The sequence below is a fragment of the Gambusia affinis genome, linkage group LG01 (assembly GCF_019740435.1).
Source record: "Gambusia affinis linkage group LG01, SWU_Gaff_1.0, whole genome shotgun sequence".
Classification (NCBI taxonomy): domain Eukaryota; kingdom Metazoa; phylum Chordata; class Actinopteri; order Cyprinodontiformes; family Poeciliidae; genus Gambusia; species Gambusia affinis.
The window spans coordinates 35,724,880-35,737,170 of NC_057868.1; the positions used below are offsets into that span (position 1 = coordinate 35,724,880).

The following is a 12,291-nucleotide window of genomic DNA, read 5'->3' on the forward strand; positions in this document are numbered from 1 at the left end:
CTTCAAATTAGGGCAGCAAAATAAGTAAAAAATGTATTCAAGTTGTAAAATCATCCTTCCCTGGAATAACTGTTTAAATTATTAAAAAATAAACATTTTGTACCAGTGATGCATGTAAACCTCTGAGCATGAAGCTGATTTTGTAAAGAGGAAATTCAACAGATTTACAAAATTTAATCCAAAATGTTTTTATTTTTGTACAATTTAGGCTTACTTACTCATTTGACTGTGTTGTTCTTTCAGAAAATTGCCTTTTGAATTTTTTTGGTATTTATACTACAGTTAATGATTAACCGATTACTAATCAATTATTTCAATAATTGATTAATGATGATTAGCTCTTTGGGTCTGCAGCCGGTCGTCATCTAGGATGTCTCTGTACGTCGCCACATTCATCTTTCCCTCCATCCTGACTCATCCAGCAGTTCCTGCTACTGCAAACATCCCCACAGCATGATACCACCACCGCCATGCCTCACTGTAGGGATGGTGGGGTTTTCTACAAACATGAAGCCTGGAGTGATACTTTAGCACGAAGTATAAAGGATGTTACAGTAAATATTTCTTTCAAGCATTCAATAGTAATAATTACAGGATTGTGGAAGATTGTGTTGGCGAACAGATGTGTGAAATCAGACTGATCTAGAATAACACATTTAATAAATAAACCATGCATTGACCACAGTTTCTGGAACACAATTAAAAAGGACATTGATATAGTAAACATAAACATATAATTTTTTTATTCAAAATACTTTAGGACAGTTTCACAGATATTTCCATTAAAATCAACATGAAGAAAATGCACGTCCATTCTTTATTCTGAAATAATGGTTACAAAAGTAGGAGTCTCCGTGTGGAGAAAACGTGAAGCGGATTCTCTCCATTCACAGCCTTTGGGTTTGAAACGCGTGTCTAGTCAAAGTAAAACCTGATGTAACTCACTCAAAAAAACTCTCAGTGTAAATTTACCCATTTAGCATCTGAATTAGCATTCATACGCCTGAAGTGCTCAACCTTTCTTTTGCGTCTGTGATCGCTCCGGCTGGAGCCCAGTCCAGAGATTTCCTCCATCGAGCATGAAAATCTGGACAACCCCAGCGAGGCGTTCCCCAGCCTGCCCGTCAGAGAGGGTGCAGTTTGATTCTTCTTCTTCTGCTCTCTCACTCGGGCTTCATCATAGGCTTCAGTTCTTCTTCACTGTCCTCCTCATCGTCTGTGTCGAAGAACTCGTCCTCAAAGAAGCTTCCTCCAAAACCGTATTCCTGCGCGTGGACGGACACCTCGTTTGACTTCAAGTGTGGGGATCCTTCGATAAAATCGGCAAACCTGTAGATTATGGATATGATGTTAATTTAAGAGCTGAAACCGAGTCTGTGTAACCCTGTTGTCCATCCCATTAGATAGAGCTGACTCACTGCTTCCCTATTTCTCTCCTAGTTGATGGCCGCTCACACTGATGCTGGTTCTGCTCGAGGTTTCTTCCTGTTAAGAGAGAGTTGTTCCTCTCCACTGTCACCACATGCTTGCTCAGAATGACGAGTCACTGCTGACTAAATGATCCCCAACTGGCAATTTCTACCTGAATTTCACGAATAACTAGGATGAAATTTGAATTTCTACATGAATAGAAAATATTGGACTGGTTTGATTATACAGCTCTGGAAAGAATTAAGAGACCCTTAAAATGATCAGTTTCTCTGATTTTACTTTTTATAAGTAAATATTTGAGTAAAAGGAACATTGCTCTTTTATTCTATGAACTACAGACAACATGCAGGGTTTCCCTTAGTGCGTTATTAGCCTGGCGGGCCACCAGGCTTTACTTATGCCCCCACCAGGCTGAACGTTGCCCATTTATTTACATCTTTCAAAAATATTTGCATTTTTTAACACATAAATAAGTAATATTTTCAAATTTCTTGTCAATTTAAAAAAAAAATTTAACTCAAAGACACGACGGGCTGCTGGATGAATGACAGCTTGAGCTCTCCGACCACCAGGCTTGGAAGGTTTTCTAGGGGAAACCTCGACATGTTTATGAAATTCCAAGCAAAAATTCTTTACTTGCAGAAAATGAGAAATGGTCAAAATAACCAAAACAGATGCAAAGCTGTCAGACCTCAAATAATGCAGAGGAAACAAGTTCATATTCATCTAGAAACAACAGAACTAATATTTTAACTCAGAAAGAGTTCAGAGATCAATACCTGGTGGAAAAACCAGAAGGTTTTCAATGGGGTTCAGTGGTTTATTAATTTTTTCAGAGCTGTATTTTCCTCGACTGTATTTTGAGGTGACATTTATTCGGGCTTTAGAAATAAGTTGAATTAAATGCATCACCAATTTACAAGAAAACTATTTACAAACTGAGAATTTTCTTTAAAGAAAAAGTGCAACATGTAGGACATGATTTTCTACAATTTTAATATTTACACTGGCAGCCTCCTGCAAATCAGAGATGAAGTCAAACAGCCCTTTTTCTCACTGATCAGTCAGAACCCAACTTCGGCATTGGGATGTTTCATGATTTGTGGAGCTGGAGGAAAAGAAATGTCTATTATAAAATAACTGTTCTATACTTGCATGTCCACAGTGTTAAAAAACAGGAAAAATTTAAAGAGGAAAATGTGCAGAAGCCAGGAATGAACAAACTTAATCAGAAATGGAGCTGTGAGGTAATCCGGGGCTGAGCTGAGTTATCTAATTATCATTGGTCCATTTTGACCTTTGATGATGAATAATGAAGCTCTAAACATACAAAATCATCTTTTATTTGAACACTGACCTCATTAGATAAACAAATCATCTCTCTGTGAGCTCAGGAAGTTCAGGGGATTAGCTCATCATTCAACCTGTAATCTATCCAAAATGTCCGACCTGTGAGTCAGTGAAAAACAAAGCAGCAGACCCACATTTTCATCTGGGTTTTTTTGTATTCTGTTTTAATATTTTTAATCACGGCTGGCCTCTCACCGCTTTTATTCTGAAGTAAAATGCGACAACGATCTTTCTTCAAAAACGTTTTGCACAGATAAGTCTAGAAATCCAAACAGGCACCTTTTTGGGGACTGAAGCCTGGACACGGCCTTCCAGGGACTGAACTCTGGGCTGTTGCAGTATTTACGCAGGTCCTCCAGCGCACGGCGGGTTTCTTCTTCTGCTTCTTTCTGATACTCCTCCTCAGTGAGCAGGCGGCGCGGCTGGGGCTTCCAATAAATGTAACCTCTGACTTTCCTGCAAACCAAAATGATGTGATGGAAATTAAAAAATAAAAACACATCCGCATCACACGATTAAAATGCAAAGTAAAGATCCTGTGAAATAATTTCTAAAGTTTGTTTGCAGTTAACTGAAAAACCAACATATTAGAGGGGGGGAAGCTAAATACCAAAGTTTGTACACCCTAAAACTGATACTGTTTTAAACTTCTATACTTTTTGTAATTGTAAATATTTTATATAATACACTATATAAAATATATTTTATATTACATAAAATATTTTCATATTTTACTTTCATAAATAAAATGAAAATAAAATATTCTTATGTTTTAATTTTATCATTACATAACATTTTATGTAGTAAAACATTTTATTACATAAACGAATCTTCATATTTTATTTAATGTGAAAATATTACATTCATATTTATGCTATAAAATTTGAAGTAATATTTGAATATTACTTAAAATATAAGTAATATATTACATATATTACTTATATATTGGTAATACAGTACTAATATATATAAGTATTGTATTACTAATATATTACGTAGTAATATATTTATTATTACAGATCATTATTATGATTTGTCTTTTTCCATTATTTTTTGGCATCTGGAAGAACATAGATATTTAAAATGTTTAATCTATGATAAAATGCAGACCAGATCATCCAGGTTTAGGTGAACCTTTGAATAATAATTTGTGATTAGTAACTCCTTAATTTTACATCATTAAAAATGAATTTTGCATCAAAATAAAAGTCAAATCAAGAATTTTATTTTTAGAATCCACAGACCAAACTGTGAAAAGCATTTTATTTTTGTATGAATGTGTTTTACTACTAGTAAATAGAAGAACACAAATAATTAGGAGGACAAAAACTAAAGTTAGAATCTGGCAAATTAAAAACACAGGTCATCAAAAACAAAAAAAGAAAAAGAAATTCTTTTTTTTATCTTTCAAATAATGAAATAACATAAAGTCTGGAAGAGCCTTGGAAAAATTATACATTTGCAAACATTTCAAGGCTGAACAAAGAAAACTGTAATAAATCCTCTGAAAACGCTGAATCTGCAGATGAAATTCATCTGACCTGTGAGGGTTTTCCTAACATTTACTCATTTGCATCCTATAGCTGAAGCCACAGTTTACAGAAAGGTTACAAACAATCAAACTGATCTTATGGCCCAAACTTATGAGTCAGAGGCAGTGAAAGAAAGTCAGGCTTATGTAAATAAAATATGGAAACCGTGACCTTACTAAAAAAAACAAGTTACGGTTTAATGAAACCAAGCACAAACTTTTAACTATGATTCTAAAAGGTGGCAGTTTTGACTCAAAACTAAGCAATAAGCAATAAATCAATTAATTGAACGAAAATGGGAAAAGTTTCATTTCCATTTGTGCAACAATCATTAAAGAGATGCTTCCTTAAATATTGAAAAACTGCCATTTTGAGAAACGCTGCAAACATTTGACACCAGTATGATGTGGTTAGTCTGCTCTACCTTTCGCCTGTTTTCCCTGTCTAAGCTGGACGACGATTATTTTTTATTTAAATACAACTTTGGTTACAGTTTCCCTACTTTAGTTGCTACAGTAGATTCTCAGCTCTTGCTGTACTCTTGCGCCCTCTTCTGTCACCATTTGAGTATTGCATACCTCCACACCGTCAATGCCAGGATGACTGGGTACTCCAGATTTTTGGAGAGCAAAGACGCCAGAATGATAGCAAAGGCAACTTGCTGGATCTGAATTCCCAGATAAATTAGAAGCAGTCCAAACAGTTGCAGCGTCCATGACAGGATGTTGATGTTCTTCTCGTCCACCAGGGGGCCGTAGCGGTAGCACACAGCGAAACTGATGAATCCCACCACTGTTACGTAGCCTGACAGAAAAAACCAAGGAAGAAGGATTTACGCAGTGATTCTGCAACCTAAAATATGACTTTTCTGTCTGTTTTCAACTTGAAGCGCTTGATGTGACAAACGCACAGCATGGTTATTATTATGATGTGGATGAAAAATATCATTAAATGTTCAAAATGAAAATGTTTACTGTCTATTAAAAGAGTGTCCCTCTGATTAATTTGACTTCCTGCTACGATGGGTGTTAAATTACCGTAATAACCTGATACTGGCTTCAAAGCGCAATGTCCCCCGTTTCAGAAACCGCTGGGATTTTTCAGAAAGCGAAAAATGTGGTGGAGTTACAATACTGCAAATTTGGCTGTCGTCGCCGACACGTTCCATCTGGAGAGGTTTAAAAGCGTTCAGACTAACTATAATATTGTCACACTTTTCGGATATTTACTTTGATTTAACATGGAACATTTTCCTTCCCCTTCACAATTCTGCACTGCTGTGTGTTGGTCTATCCAAGTTTCTGGTTGTAACATAAAAAGCTAAAAAGTTAAAGGACTAATGAATATTTTTTTCAAGGCTCTGTAACTCTTGCCCTTTGTTATTGTCTGCCTGAAGTCTGTGTTTTTGGTGAGTGTATACCTAATGCAGCATGCCAGTGCTCTCGCAGAATTACCCCGAGGTTTCTGCAGACCAGCTGGATGGCATACAGAGAGAAAGACCATCCGCCCACAATAAGCATGTAAAAGGGGCTTTTCTGTAGAAAACAGCAGGGGTACAATCAACCACTGGATCAGCAAGACTTTAATTATATATATAAAAGAAATTTAAAGGCAATTAAATATCTTACCTTTGGCAAAAAGCGTGACAGAATGAAAAAAAGGATGATCAGAGAGGCGATCATGCCTGTGCTCATTCCAGCAGAGTAGAAGAAGATTTGACTCCTTCAGGAAAGAATCAAAGCACAAAGAAAATTGTAACAAATCCTGTAAAAACTTAAAATGCAAGACTAAGGTTTTGGAGAGATAAATACCTGCTCAGAGATTCTGCAAAAACAAACAACAGCGCACCGGAGAGGAAGACCAAAAACAGATAGATGTCAAACTCTGAAAGGAAACGAAAGTTAGTTGGTAATTATCTGTGAGGCTTGTAGCAACCCTGGTTAGACTTTGACCTTTCCTTTCCAAAGAGACTTTGCTCTTTTGTGCACTTAAAATAACATTTATTGTCTCAGTAAATTCCTACTTCAGTCTGTTTCTTATATTAGTGACATTTTACTGGTAAGTTCTTTGTTTCACGTAAACTATATAAGCTTTTTCATAATTACAAAGGTTTTAATATGAAACTTCCTTTATTCTTGTGTTGAATCTGTAATGTGTCGATTTTAACATGTGAAAAAATGTGTTTTATTTTGAAAAGATTACAAAGGAAGAGCTCTAAATGGCTCACGCCTGCCTGATGAGTTTTCCATATGAAAGTTTTTTAAAATCTTAACCAAAGAAGAAAAACAAAGAAAAAACAAACAGGATTTTGAACTACGAAGCTTACCAACCATACTTTTTTAGCTGATCACAACTGCCTATCATTGCACTCTCTTTGCTTATTTTTGAGTCAAACTCCATAATTTTTTTTTTAAGAACGCTGAGGGACCTTTGGCAGGGATACAACCAAAACCAACTCAACTCCAGGTAAATATCATTTGTGTCCATCTTTATTACGGTAGATGTGGGAGATTTGAAGCTTGCTCCATCTTTCTCTTATTAATTTATTTCCATCAAATTAATTGAAAATGAGAGTCAAAAGTATCTTTTCACCATTACACCATTACTAATCTTCCAATCTGCATTGTTTTTATACCCTGAATCAGTGAGCTGTTCACAATTATTTGTTGCCTCTTCTTAGTATTCCTTTTGTATAACTAAGTATATTTTCTAAAGGACAAGGTAAACATCTGGGCAGTGTATTTAAAGTGACATTTCTTTCTGTATTCTTCTGTATTCAAACTGTTTAATTTTCAAGTTAATAATAATAATTTTGTAATGTACTCTTCTTTTTAACTCTACCACTTATTTTGAAGGTGCTACATCTGTCACTAACCAGTAAGAACGTGATCTGCACTGGTTTCCTACTTACTGCGGATTGGTTTGACGGTGTACTGAGCTCCTGCTGTAGGATCCACCTTGAAGCATGTCTTTTTGCAGAACAAGTTGATGTTAATAACGGTTTCATTTTGCTGTCCACGTAGAAAAAATCTAAACCAGCTCCAGACACTGAAGCGCTCCAGCTCCTGCAGCTCTTCTTCACCTTCCACAGTTTCCACCTTAAAGACCTTTGAACTCCACACTTTCACCTGTGAGAAAAAGGCATTTAGTTTAACAATCACAATCATGCACTGAGGATTTCCTACAATCAATTTTTAAGCTAACAAAGCAACTTCCAAGTTTCAACTTGTTAAAATTTGGATTTTTAAGATCTTTTATAGAATAACAGGTTTTAAACGTAAGTCAGTGTAATTTGTGGAACTTGCATGAATCCTTGTCCACGTTTGTCTCCAGGTTGGAGCAACTGTGTTTTTGTAGCAGAACAGTTTGGGCCCCAACATAAGGTACTGCTCGCCATCTTGAAGATCAACTATTGGACGGATGTCACCTAGATTGAACAAGCAGATACATGTGTGACTGTATCACAAAATAAAGAAACAAAACAACAAAACTTGAAAGTCAAAGCAAATAAGACTTTTGTCCTTTATTGTTTTCTTGTAGACTGTCTGTGTAGAACGTTTTGTGATGCCAATAATATTGGTTAATATTGGTTGCAATATATGACTATCTTTTGTCTTTTCTCTCTTTCTCATCTATGTTTTTGCCACTTTGTGACCTTTAGCATTTTTGTCCAGTTTGAACATGTGCTGCCGTGAGACTCTGTCCAACTGGCTAAACATTACATTATCAGGAATAATGCAAGTTAACACTTAGCCAACAATTATTAAACTTTAACATATAAATATTGCACAAACTGACGATGACATATTCGCTGTATACTGTGCAGCCTTATGTCTTTCTTTATTTTAATGTTTACATTATGATATACATATGTATAAATAAAAAATAAACACTAACTTATTTTGCGATAAGAACTCAAATAAAAATGCAAAAAACTAGCATTCACCTGCTTCAAACCTCTAAAAAGTTGCCACAAATATACAAATACCTAAAAATGTGTTTTCAGCTAACTTTGTAAGACAATTTCGCAGCTTTTCTCAGTACAAATACTGAATATTAGTCTCTGTGGCAATATATTATGACCTATCATTCATTACGTTTTCTACAAGTCGGATTAGTGAGGGCCTGAATGAAAACAACCTAGGCGTGTTCTGGGATGTCAAGCTAACGCCTACAAAAATGACAGAATGCAAATTTTCAAACGAAACAATGGATGGTAGCCAAAAGCTTCCACGAAGGAAATCAATAATTGCATTAACTTCTATTGCTGTCTGATGAAGCTAAACAATTGTTAAAACTGTTGTTGGTCTTTCAAAAACTCATAAATGTTACACCGACTAGCTCAAAGTCCAAATGTAAATGGAGACAAACAGTAGCTAATGTTTACTAGCCGTAGCTTGTAAAAGATATGTTAAATACCACCAAAGGTCATTCTACCTGCTTTATAACACAACTTCTTACCTGTAAATTGGTGTGACGTTTGAGGTAGACACATAAAAAGCACTGTAAAAACCATTAACTTCGAACTTGCTGAAATGTAACCATTTATAATTTTCATGCATCCCGCCATGATGATATTGCTAACTCCCGCCTCCTCTAACGTCTCTTCCTGCCTCCTCCGCCTAGCAACCGTTCGATGAGTTACAGGCGGGACAGCCAATCAGAAAACAAGACAGGATGACATAATCGTCAGGGTTTGATATTTTAGTTTCGGATATTGCTAATTTGCCATTTTCCTTTGCGAGATTATTAGGAGAATATGTACTACTAAAACAGATATTTAAATATTTATTGTCAAGTTTAAACTGTAGAATTGTCTCAAATTCCGTTATAAACAACATCAAATTAAGATGAATGAGTCAAACCTTTTTTCTCTCTTTGAATGACAAACATAGTTTTCGTTTGTTTATTTGTTTAATGAAAATACCTTGTTAAACCATAATACCTAAGAAGCCGGAATCTCCTTACTGGAGAATCCTAAGTCTTGAGTGGTTGATTGACTGGTTAATTCATTGATTTTATTTCAAACACAAATAAAAAATAACCAACGAAAACAAAGTGTCCAAAAAGGAAAAGATTTTTGAATGCTTGTTGAATGTTACCTGGAAGTAATTAGTTTCTTGCTTTGAATTTAAGAACTGTCACAGATACAGTAATAGTATACTGAAGCAGCTGAGCCTTGTAATTAAGTATGTTGCATGTTTTACACAAAACAGGATTATTTCTTTTACCCGTTTTTATCTAACACAACCCATTTTGTAAAATGATACACCTTAATAGATAAGAAAAGCTTTTTTTTCATTAATTCAACTGACAACATCAAATGCATATTATTTAGAGTTATATATATGTTTGTTTCACTCAATTTTGGTCATTATGTATAACAAATGAAACCCAAAATGTAATTTGTAAAAAAAAAAAAACTACTCAAACCCAACAAAAATAGTATTCCTAATTTAGAAATCTTGTGTTTTGCCCTATTTAATGGGGAAGTCCAACACAGTCATCACCCTCTAAAAAGAGGAAAATAACATTGCTTAAGAAGTTGACTGTTTATGTGGTAGAAAAAGTTGCACAAGCAAATCCACCAATGCAGATGAGCTGAAGGCTGCTTTCAAAGTAACCTTCCTCTTTCCTCCTCGGTGCCAAAGGCTGATCTTCTCCAGCAAACCATGCAAAAGAAGCCACGACCAAATACTGAACATTTTTTAATATTTTCTGTGACGCTGAATTTTGGGGTTTCAGTAACAAGATGCCATGACCATTACAATTAAGAGAGATAAATGTATAAAATCTATTGTGTAATAAATCTATGTGAAAAATAATTTTTACATTTTAATTAAATTGCTGAAAAAAACAATATTCGGAAACTAGACCTTTAGAGCAGGTCAAAATTATAATTGATTCAATGCTCACAAAGTATGAGAAATGTTACGACTGATTGATTGATTGATATGTAAAAAATATGTCACTTTAAACATATTAGGCATATTTAAAGTTTGATGTTACAGAGGTCTATCTATCTATCTATCTATCTATCTATCTATCTATCTATCTATCTATCTATCTATCTATCTATCTATCTATCTATCTATCTATCTATCTATCTATCTATCTATCTATCTATCTATCTATCTATCTATCTATCTATCTATCTATCACTTAGCTCCCTCTGGTGGACAGATGGAGAAACAACAATGACGTTTCACTTGGCAACACAAAACCTGCTGAAATAATCTAAAAACTTCTTATTTTTTGTAATACAGTTTTCTGTTTGGATTTTTAAGTCAGATTTTCTGCAATATACATTTTTGCAGCAACTGCATCCCCCTCCCCCCCTTTTAAAATATGCAACAAGTTTTCCAAACTTGCTGTGTCACTGTGCATACACAGAATACCCAATCTGCTGCATTGCCTGCGTCTGAGTTAACAGCAATAAATGTTTCAGACAGAAATGAGCAAATCCTGCATCAGCGTATGCCTGATGATGTTTTTACATTAAAACATTTAAAAACAATAAATTAAAATAGAAACTTTGAAAGCAGCATGGTAATTTTGGAGCGTCTTGATTAAATTAGCGATTTGCTTAGAGAGTAGAGGAACCACATGATTCTGCAGTTAAGTTGTGGTATCACTGCTGCAGTGGTGCAACAGTTCTGAAGCTGAACCTTTCCACATACACTGACAAGCCCAGAAAAGCTCGGCAGCTGCATCTGTATCTCCTCTGTGCACTTTAGAAGCACGCAGCAATGTCAGAATCAATACCCACCAATGATATTGTTTGAAGGACTGTTTGATGGAGTGTTGTCTTGAACTCCACCCAACATCTGAGCTCCAGAGACTGCAAACAGAGTCGACTCTCACACTAACTCTTTGTTCATTGCAGCTTTATACTGCTAATTGCACAGTAGAAGACAGATACTTCTGAGTAAAGACGAAATTTATCATCATCTAAGTATGTCACTGCTTTTACCTTTTATCTACTGCAAACACTTTATGATCATAAATTAAAATATCTATGTTTTTCATTGTAGGCCCTAAAACTTTTATTCATAATCCAGCATGAGCTGCTCAGGCGTGTCGTTGACTCAACTGTTTGTTTTTTTATATACTTTATTGCAAAGTAAGCATGTATTTGGTGACAGCTAGTGATAAGCTTCCATAACAGCTAAAGCGTTGTAATCCAGACAGCAAACAGCTTTCCACAGTTATTTTAAAGTAAGTAAACATTTAAAAAGAAGTGTTCACGCCATCAAAATTATTTTCTGGCATTCATTTTAAAATTTGACTTTTGTCACGTTTATCAAATGTATTTCGCAAAGTATCTTCAAGTTGCGGCTTACTGATGCAAGACTGGGTGGTCACGGTAATTTCAATTCATCGGGTTTATTTCACAAGGAGGATGAGTGATTCAACTGACTTTTCTGTACTTAATAGGTCAAAGAGAAAATGTTTAAAGAGTTTTATGATTTTACTATTGTTGCACATGGTATGCAATATGATCAAAGTATTATTATAGGTGTAAAAAATAGAGGAATGATTCACAATATTCAAAGCTCCAGCAATACTCATGAGACGTGGGAGACTAGTAGCATATTACACAAGATTGATTTCAGTTAACTACACTGTGCTTACCATAGCTGCTGTTAACAGACTTTTATTGCAACTAACAATTTCTATAATGAATATAAAGTGACTTAAAGGCAGAGATTTTTAAGAGGGGTTACCTGAATATCTACCTTGTAGTAGAATACTACTTCTATTCTTTTTTTATTTTGATGAAACAAAACTCAAAGTAACACTGACAGAAATAACTAAACATTTAAACTGCTTACACCTTTGCATTATTTACATAGAAACGTCTGGTAACAAAGGATTTCTCTACTATTTGTAAGAATAATTTTATTACAGAAAACCCGCTGGAAAACATAATATCTTTTAATTTTAATTTTAATATCTTATAATTTTCATAGTAATT

The 12,291-nt window shown here is 34.9% G+C and overlaps 1 protein-coding gene across 2 annotated transcripts; it reads right to left on the bottom strand.

Annotated features, from left to right (window-relative positions):
• Nucleotides 1-715: 715 nt before the first annotated feature.
• Nucleotides 716-8,985, bottom strand: nemp1 (nuclear envelope integral membrane protein 1). Of its 2 annotated transcripts, XM_044118770.1 has the most exons (10): nucleotides 8,775-8,940; nucleotides 7,619-7,740; nucleotides 7,225-7,441; nucleotides 6,125-6,197; nucleotides 5,942-6,035; nucleotides 5,734-5,848; nucleotides 4,892-5,117; nucleotides 3,061-3,237; nucleotides 1,419-1,485; nucleotides 1,190-1,329 (listed from the first exon to the last, which is right to left on the bottom strand). In XM_044118770.1, exons 1-9 carry the CDS (start codon nucleotides 8,881-8,883, stop codon nucleotides 1,452-1,454), a joined length of 1,167 nt encoding a protein of 388 aa, XP_043974705.1. In that variant the 5' UTR covers nucleotides 8,884-8,940; the 3' UTR covers nucleotides 1,190-1,329; nucleotides 1,419-1,451. The 2 variants fall into 2 exon arrangements, with proteins under 2 accessions (XP_043974697.1, XP_043974705.1); XM_044118762.1 differs by lacking the exon at nucleotides 1,419-1,485 and having other exon boundaries at nucleotides 716-1,329; nucleotides 8,775-8,985.
• Nucleotides 8,986-12,291: the final 3,306 nt, after the last annotated feature.